At 43.2% G+C, this 18,346-nt stretch overlaps 1 protein-coding gene across 3 annotated transcripts in view; it reads left to right on the top strand.

Annotated features, from left to right (window-relative positions):
• YEATS2 (YEATS domain containing 2) overlaps nt 1-17,251 on the top strand; it is an 81,142-nt gene extending 63,891 nt beyond the window's left edge. For all 3 annotated transcript variants that reach the window (XM_060768167.2, XM_067465887.1, XM_067465885.1), the window contains 5 exons: nt 2,549-2,747; nt 8,168-8,394; nt 10,047-10,121; nt 10,516-10,589; nt 12,355-17,251. In XM_060768167.2, the coding sequence (XP_060624150.2) occupies nt 2,549-2,747; nt 8,168-8,394; nt 10,047-10,121; nt 10,516-10,589; nt 12,355-12,463 (684 nt within the window). In that variant the 3' untranslated portion in view covers nt 12,464-17,251. The remainder of the gene's footprint in view (nt 1-2,548; nt 2,748-8,167; nt 8,395-10,046; nt 10,122-10,515; nt 10,590-12,354) is intronic.
• Nucleotides 17,252-18,346: the final 1,095 nt, after the last annotated feature.

Raw genomic sequence — 18,346 nt, 5'->3', positions numbered from 1 at the left:
ACCCATTAGAATGGTCCGCCCCAGGAGGCTTATGGATCCAAATGGATTCCTGACGGCTCTTGGGGAATTTCCCACCTCCTTGACTGGCGACTCTGTCGATGCCTTGGTCTCTCATTGGAACACCGAGATGACTAGGGCAATTGACACAATCGCTCCGGAACGCCCCCTTTCGAGTAACCGAGCTAATCCAGCCTCTTGGTTTACTGAGGAGCTGGCAGCAATGAAGCGAAAGAAAAGGTGGCTAGAGCGAGTGTGGCGCAGGAATCCGACTAAATCAGCCCAAACACATCTGAATGCCTTTCTAAGGTCCTACGATGTGGCAATAGCGGCAGCACAAAAAACATCCTTTGCTGCCAACATTGCATCTGCGAAGAATCGTCCAGCTGAGCTCTTCCGAGTTGTCAGGGGTCTGTTAAACCCACCGAAAAGCGAGATCCCTGACAGCTCTGGAGCTCGCTGTGAAGCGTTTGCTCGATTCTTCGCGGATAAAATTGTGCGGATTCGGTCGGATTTCGACGCCACTTTACCTGCAGTCTCTGAGAATGTGACGAGAGCATCTGCTTGTCAGGTTTTGTTGGATTCATTTCAATTGGTTCAGCTCGAGGATGTGGACAGGATCCTTGGAGAGGTGCGACCCACCACATGCATCCTAGACCCCTGTCCATCCTGGCTGATAAAAGAAGCCAGAGGGGGTTTGGCAGAGTGGGTGAAGGTGGTGGTTAACGCCTCCTTACAGGAGGGCGTAATTCCAGCGAGCTTAAAACAAGCTATTATCAAACCGCTGTTGAAGAAACCATCACTGGACCCCACTCAATTAGACAACTATCGGCCAGTTTCCAATCTCCCCTATTTGGGCAAAGTCCTGGAACGTGTGGTGGCAACTCAACTCCAGGGATTCCTGGTAGACACTGATTATCTTGATCCGGCACAGTCTGGCTTTAGACCGGGACATGGGACGGAAACAGCCTTGGTCGCCTTGGTAGATGATCTGCGCAGGGAGCTGGACAGGGGGAGTGTGTCCCTGTTAGTTCTGCTGGACCTCTCAGCGGCTTTCGATACCGTCGATCACGGTATCCTTCTGGGACGCCTCATGGACATGGGTCTTGGGGGTACTGCCTTGCAGTGGCTCCAGTCATTTCTTGAGGGACGGTCCCAGAAGGTGTTACTGGGTGACACCTGTTCGGCCCCACAACCGTTGTTGTGTGGAGTCCCACAGGGTTCGATTCTGTCCCCAATGTTGTTTAACATCTACATGAAACCGCTGGGAGAGATCATTCGGAGTTTCGGATTGAGATGTTATCTCTACGCAGATGATGTCCAGATCTGTCACTCCTTCTCACCTGTCACCAAGGAGGCTGTCCAGACCTTGAACCGGTGTCTAGCTGCTGTATCGGACTGGACGAGAGCTAACAAATTGAAACTGAATCCAGACAAGACAGAGGTCCTACTGGTCAGTCGGAAGGCCGAACAGGGTATAGGGTTACAGCCTGTGTTAGACGGGGTTACACTCCCCCTGAAGACGCAGGTTCGCAGCTTGGGAGTGATCCTGGACTCACCGCTGAGCCTGGAACCCCAGGTCTCAGCGGTGGCCGGGAGAGCTTTTGCGCAATTAAAACTTGTGCACCAGTTGCGCCCGTACCTTGGGAAGTCTGATCTGGCCACAGTGGTCCACGCTCTTGTCACATCCCGAATAGACTACTGCAACGCGCTCTACGTGGGGTTGCCCTTGAAGACGGTTCGGAAACTTCAACTAGTCCAGCGAGCGGCAGCCAGATTGCTCACCGGAGCGACATACAGGGAGCATACCACCCCCCTGTTGTGCCAGCTCCACTGGCTGCCGGTGCAGTTCCGAGCACAATTCAAGGTGCTGGTTTTGACCTACAAAACCCTGTACGGTTCCGGTCCAGTGTATCTGTCCGAACGTATCTCCCTTTACGTCCCACCCCGGAGTTTGAGATCAGCTGGGGAGGCACTGCTCTCGACCCCACCACTGTCACAAGTGAGGCTGGTGGGGACGAGGAGCAGGGCCTTCTCAGTGGTGGCCCCTCACCTATGGAACTCACTCCCGGGGGAAATCAGGACATCATCATCCCTCCTCTACTTCAGGAGGAGGGTGAAGACATGGCTTTGGGACCAGGCCTTCGGGCAATCTGGCAATTAAATCAGATGAATACGATCAGCAGGATGGAAGAAGTGGAATTGAAAATGAGATCTATGAGTTAGTGAACGCTGACCATGTGGGAGGATGATTAGGGTTTGTATGGGGATTTTATCGATTTTATTGATTTTATTGGTATAGTGGATGAATTGCTGTTAACTATGAAATTGTAATAATTTTGTATTGATTGTTTTGTGACGCGGGCATCAAATGGTGCCTTGCTTTTGTAAGCCGCCCTGAGTCCCCTCCGGGGTGAGAAGGGCGGGGTATAAGAACCCATAATAAATAAATAAATAAATATATTACCGTGGTTATTCATATTACATTTGTGCTAACGTTTTGAATCTAAAGACTACTTTTTGGTCTTTCTGACTTTATCCCCCATGGCAGTGGCAACGTGCACTGACAATAAGGAAAATTCTCCATGAAATCATAGAAAAACATCCTAAATTCCATAGTATTAGTCCATTAAAAACCAAGCAAGTTGTCCAGTGGTGTCGCTTCCATGGCTATACACCGCCTGACCCAGAAGCCCTTAGGAATGAAGACTCCATTGAGGATGTGCTGACGCAAATAGACAACGAGCCAGGTATGAACTCTTAATTCCAGGACATCAAATGATCTGTTGTGTTGTGGTGGATGATTCGTCCTCTCTTTGTCCTTAGTATGGTATGGGATGAAGTCAGGGACCCATGTTTCTCTCCCTGAGAAGTGATGCAAGGGAAACATAGGCTGTATTCAACATCTAGCTGCAAAGGATTCAACTTAACTTAGACAGCAAACTGAAGAGACCCCATTCAAGCACAAGGGTAGAATATTTTATAATGCTGTTTCTTTAGCAAACATTACAAGGTATTGGCAAACATGAAGCAAATTAAGATTAAAGGCATTTTTGTACACTAAACGGTGTTTATTTGGGTTAGTACTCATATACTGCTACATGTAAGGTTTGTGGTGGGGAGGATATTTGGAAAAACAGCCTTGGGATATCCACATAGTATTTAAACGATATGCTGCCCATCGCATGTGTATTCAAGGGTAAACATTGTTATGTTTGTTTGTTTCTGGTTGTTGTTTTATTGTACTGTCATGATCAAGATCACTGGGTTGTTGTAAGTTTTCCGGGCTGTATGGCCATGCTTCAGAAGCATTCTCTCCTGACGTTTCACCTGCATCTATGGCAGGCATCCTCAGAGGTTGTTAGGTCTGTTGGAAACTAGGCAAGTGGGGTTTATATATCTGTGGAATGTCCAGGGTGGGAAAAAGAACTCTTCTCTGTTGGAGGTAAGTGTCAATGTTTCAATTGGCTACCTTGATTAGCATTTAATAGCTTAGCAGTTTCAAGGTCTGGCTTCTTACTGCCTAGGGTAATCCTTTGTTGGGAGGTGATTAGCTGGCCCTTATTGTTTCTTGTCTGGGATTCCCCCGTTTTTGAGTGCTGTTTTTATTTACTGTCATGATTTTAAAGGTTTTTTTTAAAAAAAAAATATCCTGGTAGCCAGATTCTCTGTGTAGTCTGACATGGTAGTTGTTAGAGTGGTCCAGCATTTCTGTGTTCTCAAATAATATGTTGTGTCCAGGCTGTTGTTTTATTCTTCACTTGGTTTGGCAAGATTCAGGTGAATTTATTCGTTTGGGTTTTTGGGAGGGGGGGGGGTTCTTCCAGGCCAGGTCTGTACTATTTTTATAGGCACAGGTATTCTCTCAGGGAAGTAATACAGCAGTCCAGAAATCATGCAGCACTTGATGTTGACAGCTCAAATTGCACATTACAATATGAGCCACTTTCCATGATGTGAATTCTTTCAACCCAGTGTCTAGCTATACTTAACAATTTGCATAGTTTGTGTATATGCATAAATAAAACATCCCTGTTACTTGTTCACTTTGAAGCTCTTCCCCATCCAGCAGGCTTAGGAGCCAGGAAACAATGTTTCATAAAATATGTACAATGTGTAAAATATGTCAACTCTCCATAATGAATTCAACTATCCAAGCCTTGAAAAGATTTCCTCCTCCCACCTCTCAAAAAAATACCCAAAAGAAAATTGATTTTGCTATTTCATATATCTGCGTATAATGAGACCTGAGCATCCACAGATTTTGGTATCCATGAGGCTACTGGATCCAAACTCAGTTGGATACCAAGGCCCCACTATAATTCATATAATAGCTGGGTCTATTTCATAGCCTGCTCAAAACATTTAACATTCAAAGGCAAACAGTCAGTGGCAGCCTCTCCTCCCAAAGCCAAGTTATTTTGGGTTGTTGTAGGTTTTTTTGGGCTATATGGCCATGTTCTAGAGGCATTCTCTCCTGACGTTTTGCCTGCATCTATGGCAAGCATCCTCAGAGGTAGTGAGGATGCTTGCCATAGATGCAGGCGAAACCTCAGGAGAGAATGCCTCTACAACATGGCCATATAGCCCAAAAAAACCTGCAACAACCCAGTGATTCCAGCCATGAAAGCCTTCGACAATCCAAGTTATTTTCATATCCAAGGCAGTAACTACAAGACTCCATCTAATGCTAGCGAACCAGATAGATCTGCCTTCTTTTCTAACACTCTGCAGTTCAGCATAACTTGCCTTTGTTCTGTTTTAATTCCTACTAGACAGACATAATTCACAGACCTCCAATGCAGTGAAATCTTGATTGTCATACGGATGTTTAATGATTTATGTTACAATTGTTTTTAATTGTCCTACACTTGTCTCGTGATGTTTTGTATTGATGTTGTTCACCGCTTTGAGTCGCCTGAGGCCTGAGAAAAGCGGTATATAAATAAAATAAAATAAATAAATAAATAAATAAATAAATAAATAGGTCTACCAAATAAATTTCATTCTAATGGGGTTTATGTGTATATGGCAGTGGGAATCATACTGCCCTCCATTGTAATTTCCATCATTCTTCACTATGGGTTTTTACTGGCAAAGTCTGTTGAGAGCAATATAGGATTGTTACACTTTATTTATATTCTGCTTTATCTCCCCGGAGGGACTCAGAGCAGATTACAGTACATATAAGGCTAGCATTCAATGCCTTTTAACACGAACGACAACATACAATACACATATAACAGTGGTTCTCAACCTGGGGTCCCCAGATGTTTTTGGCCTTCAACTCCCAGAAATCTTAACAGCTGGTAAACTGGCTGGGATTTCTGGGAGTTGTAGGCCAAAAACATCTGAGGACCCCAGGTTGAGAACCACTGACATATAAGGTAAAGGTCTTCCCCTTTTTTCCATTTCCGGCATCTGGAGGCAATGCTCAACTTCCGGCCATGGGGAGGTGCTGTTGTTCTATTTTCCATTCTGAAGAAGCCTGCTGTCTGTAGATTTAGTTGATCTTTTTGCTGGCATGTCTGCATGGGGCACCCTTTTACCTTCCCGCTGAGGTGGTACCTATTGATCTACTTGCATTGCATGCTTTCAAACTGCTAGGTTTGCAGAAGCTAGGGCTGACAGTCAAGAGCTCACCCTGACTTGTGGATTTGAACTGTTGACCCTCTGGTCAACAGACTTTCCTTCAGCTAGTGGCTTATAACCGCTGTGGTACTGTGGCCCTATTGCGGCTTAATTTACTAAATATTGCTGTTTTTCAATATTTTACCAGAATCGTGAATATGTACTTAAGTTGAGGGCTTTATTTGTTGAGAAGGGATAGATTTTAAATGGCTGCAAGGTTAGAGAAGAAAGACGAAATTGATTTTACTAGCCATAGGGGCTGCTTTGAGATCGGTTCCACCTAGCACTACCATTCAAAAGATGTCAAAAACAGGAAGACAGTGTTTTCTTGACACACCATCCCACAGTAAAATTCCATGGACAAAGTAGAGGAGTTGCATGGAATAACCACCCAGGGAGATAACAAGTAATTATTTCTAACTGTGTCATTTGGTTCGGTCTTCAACCTGAAGCTGTAGAAGTGGAAGGATAATCAGGTCTGACTAGAAAGCTTTATAAAAAGCAGTAAATAATAAAGGGAAAAGTCTAATTTTGGTTTCTTGGACAACTTCTCAACTGCCTGATACACAAAAGGTAGAGCATTTCACAGTGCTGTTTTTGTAGGAAACGCCACCTGCTCAGGCTGTGGGCAAATGTGAAATGTATTAACTGTCACAAAAGGCAGTGTGACTTTTGTGTGGCCCACTACTTTTGCTATAAGTACAACGCCTTCTGATGCAGATTCCTGGAGTGTGTTCTTGTTGGTCTATAGAAAGTTTCCGTGTTAATGCTCTCAGAACATTTTTAAGAGCTCCAGAACAGAACATTCACTCCAAAGAGAAGAGATCAAATTCTTATTTTTGTCACCTACATAGGAAGTAGATTCTCTCTGATCTGTTAGTGGACAGGGCTGAAGAGAAAAAAGAAAAATGGGTCTCCTGCTCTAACGCTACCATCTCTGACTTGAAACCTTATTTTTATGTGTCTGGTCAGAACTTTTGCTCTGGCATAAGACATCCCCTTCCCACTTACTCCTTTCCATAGACAGTCCCTGAGTTACAGACATTCAACTTACAAATGACTCATAGTTAAGAATGAAGGTGAGACAATAAGAAGTGAGAGAAATCTATCTCTTGGAAGGGAAATTCAGTTCTGAAAGCGTTATCATGGGGAAAAGGTGTCTCCTCTGAAGCTTTGTCACCAATCCTTGTTTCCACAACAAAAATTTTGAAATCCAATTATTACAGGGACAGAAAATGGGGTGAAACCTTCTGAACAGGGGAACTGTTGTAGTTCAACCAGCTCATGATGATGATAAGGGGTTTGGAGGTGTAGGGCCTGGTGCTTCTGGAAGTGCTCAAACAGAGGGGATGTTGGAACAGGATGGTGTTTCCCTGGTTGGGAGAACAGAGGGGGATTTTGGAAGTAGATTGTGCTTCTCTGAGTGAAAATAAAACTGCTTTGGAAGCTGACAGGCAGAGAAGGGAGGAGGACATGAGTCCACCCGATGAAGGGGAGTTAGGCAGAGAATCAAGGCTGCTTCTATGGGGGAAGAAATCCAGGTGCAAGAAGCCGAGTCATGGGAAAGGGATTCTCAAGGCCAACAGAATTCCTTCATGCATTGCTGTCCTTAATTAGGGAAAGGAAGCTGTTAGGTTTCAGATCAAGCAACATTGCCAATGGAGTGAGAAGCTCCTGCCTTGTTCCTGGTCATGTTATAGCTTCAAACCAAGTGATCTAGTCAAGTTTTGCTACCAGTCTTGGGGATTTTGCCTATGGAATCCAGCTCATGTTTTGTTCCTTGTTTCTTGGATCAAGCAAGCTTGTGTTTTGTTCCTTGTTTCTTGGATTAATATTCATGCTTTAGCCTTTGCATTGGAAATTTATCTCTGGCTTTTTGGGACTTTTTCTTTCATCACATATTTTGATTTTTACTCTTTTACTGTGTGTTTTAGCAATAAACTGTTTATTACTATGTTTGGCTTCTTGGTGAGTGCTTGAGTAAGGTGAACGCCTGCTGAGATGCAACAGGAACAGACAGCAAACTAAACACCAGAGAGGTGTTAACCCTTCCTTATGCTATCCAAAACTTTGATATATGTGTGTGTGTGTGTGATAGGAATTACACTTTAAAGATATACCTGTTCTGACTTACATGCAAATTCAACAAGAGCAAACCTACAGAACCTATCTTGTTCATAACTTAGGGACTGCCTGTAATTATATCATTAGACAGCTCCTAAAACTTAACCCGGACTACAACTACTATTGCAACACAAGATACTGCATTCTGAAAAGATTAGTCCACAAACGGCAGCCTTCTCTCTCCTATTTTCCAGTTATAATGATGATTACTGCTGGGAGAGGCCATCAGATACATTTATCTTATCAATTGAGACCACATTCAGATATCAGATAGCAGCAGTTAGGACTTTTTCTCCTGGCCGTCAGTCCATATGAACTGCGGACCTCTTCTGACTGTGCACATCTGTCACTAGACTTTAATTTATTTGAAATCCTCTGTTCTGTCTGCTCTCTTCCTGGCTGCTTTGTGAGAAAGAGTGCTTATCTACGTACTCCGCTGGGAAAGAACTGTGTCAAAAACTCAAAGAATTGGAGCGGTTCCTCAAAGAAGAGCCCGACAATGATGAGGAAATAGACATTCTCAACATCACCGAGCCTCTGAAAATAAACATTAAGAAGGAACAAGAAGAGAAGCAAGAGGAGGAAAATTTCTATGTGGAACCCCAGCCTGCGTCGGAGTTTGTGCGTGAAACAGTACAACAGGTAGAGGAAATTGTTTCTAAAATCTAAATAAGATGTTATCTTAAATTGTTTGTGGTGAAAGTATTGTTTTGTAAGTACTGATATCCCACTTTATAAAGTTTTGCAGTTTGTTGGTGTTGTGGACAAGCCCATTTAAAACTTTCTCCCCTAGGTTGCTAGGAGAATGAGAGTTTCCGGTTTGAAGTGATCATTCATTTTAGAAATGACAGCATGTATATTTGATCTCTGAGTAGTTTTGAGATGCAGGCAACAGGTCAATAATTTCATGATTTCATGAAATCCAGTTAGTTTGTAGCTTACCATATCCTTTCCCTGCCCAGAATACCAAACCGGCCTGGAGACATAAAAATATGGGACAAAATACCCATATTTACCCTAGAGGACATTTGAGGACATTTTTTGGGGGGGTTGTGATGACCGCTGCCCTCTAAGATTGTGGGGGGCTTATTTACCCCCCCCCCCAGCTTGCCAGGATCTGTTCTAGCTTGGTCCCAGTCCGTTAATTTAGGTAAAGGTTTCCCCTGACATTAAGTGTAATTGTGTCCGACTCCATGGGCTGCTCATCTCCATTTTTGAACCAAAGAGCCGGCGTTGTCAGAAGACACCTCCAAGTTCATGTGGCCAGCATGACTGCATGGAGCACCGTTACCTTCCCGCAGAAGCAGTACCTATGGATCTACTCACATTTGCATGTTTTCAAACTGTTAGGTTGGCAGAAGCTGGCCCTAACAGTGGGAGCTCACTTTGCTCCCTGGATTTGAATCGATAATCTTTCTGTCAGCAAGTTCAGCAGGTCAGAGGTTTAACTTGCTGCACCTATAAATAAAATGATGAGTTCTACCTATAAATAAAATCATGAGTTATAAAAATGTGAGTTCAGTTTATCTTTGAGGGGAAAAATATTTTTGTGTGCTATCATAGCCGCACAGGATTTGCTTCTATTTCCAGCCCTCTGGATACAGAAGAATCTCAGATTCTAGGAAATAGAATTTGAAGCATGTCAATTGCTCAGACATCAGAAATGCCCAGCAAGCTTATTTTGAAGTAATCTCTGTGCAGTGAAAACTTATGTACTTTTTTTTTGTGCTCTGCAAGACTCACTCCTATGTAAGTATACCCCAGAAAGCAAGCTTGGAAGTTTTAGGACCTCTCCAAGGCCACAGTCCTATGCGGACACACTAAGGAAGAAGTCCCATTGAACTCTAAGCAATTATTACCTACTTAAGCTCATTCTGAGGCAGCACGTTGTAGTGCAGTGGTTCTCAACCTGTAGGTCCCCAGATCTTTTGACCTACAACTCCCAGAAATCCCAGTCAGCTTACGAGCTATTATGATTTCTGGGTGTTGAAGGCCAAAACATCTGGGGACCCACAGATTGAGAACCACTGCTGTAGTGGTTTGAATGTTGGACTGTGACTCTGGATACCAGGGTTCAGTTTCCCACTTGACTATGGAAACCCACTGGTTGAAACTGGTGAAGTCCCACACTCTCAGCCCCAGAACACTATAGACAGAAACAACTTATAAGGACATAATAACTGTACTTCTAGGAATTATTCTACTAGCTTCTGTAACAAACAAGTGTTTGTAAGGTTTAATCATCAAGAGCCCTTTTATTTATGTAACCTTTTATTTATGTTCTCCATTTATAGATAGGAATTTCCTTACAGCCTGTAGAGCTTCACAAGAACATATATTCATCAGTAATAGAAGATATGATATTAAAGGTAAGCCATTTTAAAAATGTCTGCCATTCAGCAAGTCACACCAGAAGCAACTTGCAGTTTCTTATGTCACTTCTGAAATGAAAAAGCAGGTCAACATTAGAATAATCTAAAACAGCTTGTTATATGAATTGCAGAAACTTTATATGTGTCTGAACATACAGAGCTGTAACTGATTCACTGCTCATTTTATTTTGTTTCTGTTTGTGCTTTTCATTTAGGTTTTCCTGGCCTTATAGAATATGTGCAGATTATTGGCATATGAAACAAATCAAATATAACATAGCCCTTCTTCACTAATTAAGTTGTGATGAGCCTTTAATCGCATTTTATAATTTATAATGGTGTGTGATCATTAAGGGCATCTTTTGCCTTTTTATGTTCTTCCTTCCTTTAGGCTACTGAACAATTGGCAAGTGACATCCTAAGGAAAGCATTGGCAATTGGCTGCCAAACAGCTCCACGCAACAGGTATGTTGTTCAGTTTCCACTTTTCCTCTTTAAATAGAGAATGGGCTACATTTTTTCCCTTGTAAAAGGCATGTCATCTTAGGTGGTGAATGTAGCTGAAGCCTTCAATCACTGTTATCTCCCTGCTGACATTCTGGTTGGTATTGGGAACATCTCTTCAAGACATTACTTGGCTTTGTGTGAAAATAAGGCGGTGCAGCAATAGAATAGAGAGGGTGGCTTATGGGAATAATTCTCCCTGTAAATGTAGTTCCCAGTTGCATTAAATCCCTATAAAAGGGGCCGCAGTGGTGCAGTGGGCGACACCGCTGAGCAGTTGAACTTGCTGACCGAAAGGTTGGTGATTCAAATTTGTGGGACGGGGTGAGCTCTTGTTGTTAGCTCAGCTTCTGCCAACTTAGCAGTTCAAAAACATGCAGATGTGAGTAGCTCAGTAAGTACTGGTCCAGCGGAAAGGTAACAACACTCCATGTAGTCATGCTGGCCATATGACCTAGGAGGTGTCTACGGACAACGCCAGCTCTTTGGCTTAGACATGGGGACAAGCACCACCTCCCAGAGTCGAACTCAATTAGACTTAATGTCAAGAGGAAAACTTTACATTTACTACGCGGTAAAGAAAGTTCATTCTTGTAGACAACATCACCTTTTTTTACTCCCTGTTGCAAAAAAAGTGTTCCAAAGCTGCATAATTTTCCGCAGTTCAGACTTTATAAAAATAATTCCACAATATTTGTATAGAAAATCAAGTACCTTCAAAATTGTGAATATGGTTGTGTAGCTAGGGTATTCTTTCCATTTCTTAGTAGGGAAGAAACAGCAAGATGCTAGGCTGGGGATCTTAGCCTATGCTTGTTAATCATCTGCATAAGGTTTCCTTACCGTCTTCCAGCTGTAGTTTCATCAGCAGTAACTAGCTGGCATTGCCCCCCCCCCCCCCCCACCTCCACCCAATGTGTGATGGGAAGTTGCTGCCAATTGCAAGAGAAATAAGGTTGAACACTGAAAGCCACCTACTGTATAGTTATCAGCTTCTCCCAGTAGACTTAAATCAAGGAAAACTCCTCTAAATGTTCCTCCAGCAACACCTAGAATATCCCTGTGGGCAGCAAAATCAGGCAATTCCAACTGGATGGCCTCCCACGAGGCTCTTCCTCCAGGGGCAAACCAATAATGGGCAACTTGGAAGTCTCTGAACAGACTCAGAAGTGGAGTTGACAGATCAAAAAGACAACCTGACAAGATGGCATCACTTAGAAGAATCTTCCACCTTGTGCAACTGTGGAGCAGAACGAACAACTCAGCATATGTATGCTTGCCTACAGTGTCCTGCCTTATGCACAGAGGAAGAATTGTTTAAAGCTACAGACAATGCAGTTGCTGTTGCCTATTTTTGGTCTAAAACTATCTAGCAGCTTGTGATCCCTTTATCAGTTTTAGATAAACTATTTTATGCAGTGCTTTTGACACGAAATAAAGATCAGCAGAAACTGCCTCTGTCCATAGTATGCATTTTATTTCCCTCTGATCTTACCATGATACAAGCAACTAGCTTTTGCCAGTTGAGATAACATCAGTTTGCCAGTGGAGGAAACACTTCATGTTTCTGATGCATTCATGAAAGCTTGGTCCATATTGATATGTACAGCAAGGCTATTTGTTGATCTTATAGTTGTTAATTCCGTTTGCTTAACCAAGCGTTAATACATATGTTTGACAGCTTGCATTCCATTTGGTATATTGTTTCTCTCTCTCTTTCCTCCAGGAGTCCAAGAGAGATCACAGTGATGAATATTCACCAAGCCATCTGCAATATTCCCTATCTGGACTTTCTCACAAACAAGCATATGGGAATCATGAGTGATGAACAGTGATTTGGACGGCAAAGGCATTCATACTGTTCTAGGTATTTCTAAACATGTCTTTGAAGTGCTGCAGATTGGTTTCCTATAATCAGGAGTCCGCAAAGTGAGTCACATCCAGCCCAAGCTCCCTCAAATGTTGAAGAGGGATGAGCTTAATGGCACACAACTGAGTATTTGGCAACATTTTGCCCTTATTTCACCTTTTTAAGCCTATTGTGGGCTTTTTAGAGTGTGCATCTTCTCTTATGAGCCTTTCTTCAAAACAGGAAATAACCAGTCAGAAATCTGATCTTGTCCTAGTTTGAAAACAAACCTGTGTAAAATCACCTGAAAATATGGTTGATTTTTTTATTTGTAAATTACCCTTTTCAGAAAACCTTTTTTCCCATTCTGCCCAAGAGTCAGCTGTCTGATTTTATTGACGGTTGCTTCTAAGCCAGCTTATTGTGATGGTTACGATAATATTAGATCATGGCCTATATTACTGGAGTTAAGTTTTAGCATGGAAAATATTCATTATACGACCTTTTATTAAAGTAATCCAGTAAATAAAAGTTATCTCTGGGGACTTGCCATCTCTGTTGTTGCGATGACAAGCAAAGCAATAAATGATGGAATTATTTGGACATAAAGCTAAACTATATGTAGCATTAGAAAAAATGCACAGAGTCGAACCATCCTCTGGGCACACCTGGACCCCCTTTCTCCTTGTAGCAAGGATTTGAGAACTTTCCACCACATAAAAACCAACCTGGATCAAACCACGGATCTGTTGAGTCCGGCATTTTGTTCCCATAGTAGCCAACCAGTTTCCTATGAAAAGCCCATAAGGAGGACATCAACGCAATAGCTTGCATTCATAGAATCATAGAGTTGGAAGAGACCTCATGGGCCATCCAGTCCAACCCCATGCCAAGAAGCAGGAATATTGCATTCAAAGCATCCCTGACAGATGGCCATCTAGCCTCTGTTTAAAAACCTCCAAAGAAAGAGGTTCCCCAGGTATTAGAATCTCTTCTAGTGAATTGCAGTTTGTGTATTATATGAACTCAGAGAAAATTCATTCCACACAGCCCGGTATCCCAGAATATCAAGGCAGAAAATCCCACAATACCTGCTTTGAACCAGAATATATAACAATGTGGACTCAGATATTATGGGATTTTCTGCTTTGATATTCTGGGATATAGGACTGTGTGGAAGGGCCCTAAGACTGCTGGAAACAAACCAGCGCCACACTATAGTTAATGCATTTAGTTTTCATTAACCATAGTTGAGATTAACCACGGTTTAATGTAGTGCTTCTCAACTTGTGGGTCCCCAAGTGTTTTGACCTGTAACTCTCAGAAGTCCTAGCCAGTTTACAAGCTGTTAGGATTTCTGGGAGTTGAAGGCCAAAACATCTGAGGACCCACAGGTTGAGAACCACTGGTTTAGTAGAACACTGGAGGCGGATCTAAAATGGAAGCCAAACCTTCCAGTCTTCTTATATCCAAGTCATACTGGAGCCATGGTAGGATTGTGTTCGTTAGATTAGTTCCAGTCCAGTCAGAGATCTGGTGAAAAGAAGACTTGTCCTGGTCTGAATTTTAGACTGGTACATAGAGAAGCAGCAAAATGGTTCTGATGTAACATGGCAAGCCAGACCTGGCAAACTTTCAGATGCTTGCCTTCTGTAGGCTGGGAAGCCATCCAACATGACTAATGTGAAATCAGCTGTTATGGGGAAATGGTTGAACACCCTCATGTCACTTGCCTGGCTTGTGCTTTCTGCTGCAAGAAATAATTTTCAGTCTGGTTTCCTGTGAGCTGCCAAAAACTGAGATCCTTGGCCAGCAAAAATAAAAAAGATTGAATCACAACAGGAAGCTTTTTTAGGTAGTCAAATCTGTTCAAATCTTAATTATTTTTGCTTGCTGATTCTAATACAGTAGAGTCTCGCTTATCCAACCTTCGCTTATCCAACATCCCATATTATCCAACTCGCCTTGGCTGCTTCTGGCTTGGAAGAATAAAAACAAGGCCCTTCTCTTCCTCAGAGAATTGCAATGAGTCTCCCCTTCCTTCCTTCCTTCCTTCCTTCCTCTCTTCCTTTTCTGTTTTCTGCTCTGGACTCCACTTTCCTCCTTGCTGTCTCTCTTTTCCCTGGGGCCTTGCATTCAGCTCAGGCAAGGCTTCGAGGAAGCGGCCTCCGCACAGATAAACAGGGAGCCCTGTTTACCTGTGGCTGCTCCGCTGGCCTTGCTCTCTGACACTCTTGACCTTGGCGCCCATCATCGCCTTGTCCCCCACCCTGCAGCCCCAGCTCAGCCCTCTCTTTCCCCATCCCTCCCTCTCTCTCTCACCAGCAGCGAAAATGTTCGCTTTATGGAAGAGGAAGGGAAAGAAAGAAAGGAGTGGGCATTGAAGGCGGGAGACAAGAAAAGGGGGGTCACATGCAGAAGGAGCCTGGAAGTGATGTCAAGAGCCCCTACTCACTCACTCCCTCCCTCCTGCCTTTGCTCAGGGTTATTAGGCTTAATCCCTCCATATTATCTGACATTTTCGCTTATCCTAAGGTTCTGGCGGCCCATTGAGGTCAGATAAGCAAGACTACTGTATCTCAAATTGTGTAGATGCAATCCTGCGAGTTCCTGACTATAGGTATTCCTACAGCATTAATAAAGCAGGCAAAAAGGAACAAAGCTTTTCCCCCCACAAGAAATGGGTTTCCTTCAAGATCTGCCAGTTTTCATGCATGTGATTCCTAGCATTATTGGAGGGATTAGGAACTCTTTGAGTCCATATATAGATTGGGAACCACTGGTTTCAAGTAAGGAACCATACATGGGGAGCAACAGAACATGTGATTTCCCTCATCACACAAACACACACACACACACACACACACATATCTGATGAGGGAAATCCACATGTTCTGTTGCTCCCCATGTAGGGTTCCTTTCTCTACACTAGTGGTTCCCAATCTTTGGTCCCCCAGGCGTTTTGGACTTCACTTCCCACAAATCTTAGCAGCAAGAAACCTGGCTGGGATTTCTGGGAGTTGAAGTCCAAAACAACTGGAGGACCAAAGGTTGGGAACCACTGCTCTTCACAGTTTCCCTTCTGTGCATGTTTTACTTAGATGTAAGTATGAAGAGAGGGGATCTAACCCAGGAGCTTTAAAAAAATAATGTTAGTCTCTGCTGCATTGGGAGGGCATTGGTTGGGAAGGATAATATTAAATATTCCTTCCATGTCCAGAATATTAAGGGTGCCCTTCACTGAGGCAAATGCGGACAGCTGCAGTGACAGTCAGGAAAAAGACTGTAAGCACAGCATCTGTGAAGAAAGTAAAGCACTGGGGAAATAGGTTGCTCAAGGCAAGTAGATTTTGGCAGGCCTTTCTTCCCACTGTACAGTCCTCCAAAAAAAAAAAAAAAAACTTCAACCACCCGCCTAGGGCATCCCCAGAAATTGGTCCTCTGTGCTTTCTTTTGAGTAAAGCAAAAACAAAGAGGCCTGTGCATACTGCATATTTAATGGAACATGCTGTTTGACCGCCACTAACAAACTCCTTAACTTTTAACTGATCCTCTTCACATTTTACTTCATTGATCTTATTCTCAAGTAGACATTCAGGAGGGAAATCTGAACAGATCAGTCTAACAGAGGCTGCTCTCCCGAGGTAACAATGGAGGCCATCGTCTGTTGGAAAGGAGCTTGGGAAATGTAATGTCAAAGGCTTTAATGGCTGGAATCAATTGGTTGCTGTGAGTTTTTTGGACTGTATGGCCAGGTTCCAGAAGCATTCTCTCCTGACATTTCACCTGCATCTATGGCAGGCATTCTCAGAAGTTGTGAGGTTTGTTGGAAACTAGGAAAGTGGGGTTTATATATCTGTGGAATGTCCAGTATGAGAGAAAGATGTCTTGTTTGTTTGAGGCAGGTGTGGGTGTTGCATTTGGCCCCCTTGATTAGCATTTAATGGGCTTACAGTTTCAAGGTCTGGCTGCTTCCTGTCTGGGAGAATCCAGTTAATCATCTCTCAGCAAAGGATCCCCCAGGCAGGGGTCACCCAGACATTGAAGCTGAAAGGCCATTCAATGCTAATCAAGGTGGCCAATTACAATAGCCACACAGGGTGGGAGTTCTTTCTCCCACCCTGGACATTCCACGGATATATAAATCCCATTTTTCTAGTTTCCAACAGACCCCACAACCTCTGGGGATGCCTTCCATAGATGCAGGCGAAACATCAGGAAAGAATGCTTCTGGAGCATGGCCTTACAGCCCGGAAAACTCACAGAAAGCCAACTTGGGAAAGCTCCTTTTTGGAATCACAACCCCTACAATTCCTAGAAGTCTTTTATGAGCTATTATAGCTTTTAAAAATTGTACAAGTAATAGAAGGGGGAAAATAATAGCATGCTGGATTTGCATTTGTTTGGGCAGACTTTTCCTTCACTGGCAAATAAAAAGTGTTTGTTCAGCAGATACTTTGGAATGATTTCTATTAATATGTCTTTGCAATGAAGCCAAAGTTTTTAAAAAATCTGACACTGCATTAGCTCCTTTCAAATAAATTTAAGAGTACTTGTTGTTCAGATTGGTTGTGGTCTTAAACTGGGGTCAGGAAGCATGCAGCCATTCAGATGTTGGCCAGAGGTCCCAGCAGTCCAGAGCAGAATAGCCAATGCTGGGAACTGTGCCCTGGAAGGCCATATGATTCCCACCCCTGACATAAACTCTCTGTGTTAACTGTATTATAATGTATAATGGTGTAATATACATTTATAATAAATTTTCTTTATTAAACATGGTCGGGCTCAGTATCTTTTTTTCCCTGCTCTCTCTCTGCTGAGTCAAGCTACTTTCTTATACATCTGCTGGGTTGACAGAAGCAGGAAGGTGATTGGCAGGAGTCGTGCCGGCGCAAGGCTGTTTCATGCTGTTGTCACTTCTGCTTCTAAAAAGATCTCACCCCAAAGCAAATGTCTGCCTTCAAAAGCACTGTGTAAGTGTGTGGGGGTGGTGATGTCCTATGCAGCAAGATCAGAAACCACCCAATCCAAGGGAAATGCGGTCTACTTCTGAATCATTCTTATCCTCTTTTCAATATTTATCTTTATCTTTCAATATTTAAAGCGTCAACTTGGAAGAATACCCTCAAGGCCAACCCAAAAAAGGTTTGAAATCCTTTTCTTAATTGCCTGTACGTACTGATGTTTTTGGCACTCACTTTACCAGCAAATAATAATAATACTTTATTTATATTCCGCCCTTCTCCCCGAGGGGACTGCTATATGTAAGCAGACACAGGCAAACATTCAATGCCTTATTACAGTGACATACAATGAGACACAAACACACAGACAAAGGCAAAGGCTTCTCCTTTCATTTCCGGCTCGAGGCGGTGCTCAACTCCGACTCTGAGGGAGGTGGTCATTCTCCATTTCCAAGCCAAGGAGCCTGCATCCGTACACACCTCCTGGTTGTGTGGCCGGCATGACTGCTTGGAGTGATTTTTGCCTTTTCCCGCTGAAGCAGTACCTATTGATCTACTCATATTTGCATGTTTTCAACTGCTAGGTTGCAGGAGCTAGAGTGAACTGTGGGAGATTACCCTGTCTTGCAGATTCGAACTGCTAACCTTCAGATCAGCAGTTCAGCAGCACAAGGGCTTAACCCTGTGGTTCTCAACCTGGGGTCCCCAGATGTTTTTTGCCTTCAATTCCCAAAAATCCTAACAGCTGGTAAACTGGCTGGGATTTCTGGGAGTTGTAGGCCAAAAACATCTGGGTACTCTTGTCAGTGGCATCGACCGCACAGCAAGGCAAGGAACACAATCATCACAGTCACTTTTAGACTATAAACTACTTTATTCACAGCTATAAACAGTAGCACATCGTA

The sequence above is a fragment of the Anolis sagrei genome, chromosome 3 (assembly GCF_037176765.1).
Source record: "Anolis sagrei isolate rAnoSag1 chromosome 3, rAnoSag1.mat, whole genome shotgun sequence".
Taxonomy (NCBI): domain Eukaryota; kingdom Metazoa; phylum Chordata; class Lepidosauria; order Squamata; family Dactyloidae; genus Anolis; species Anolis sagrei.
The sequence above is the reverse complement of the archived record's forward strand: the minus strand, read 5'-3'. Positions and strand labels throughout refer to the sequence as shown.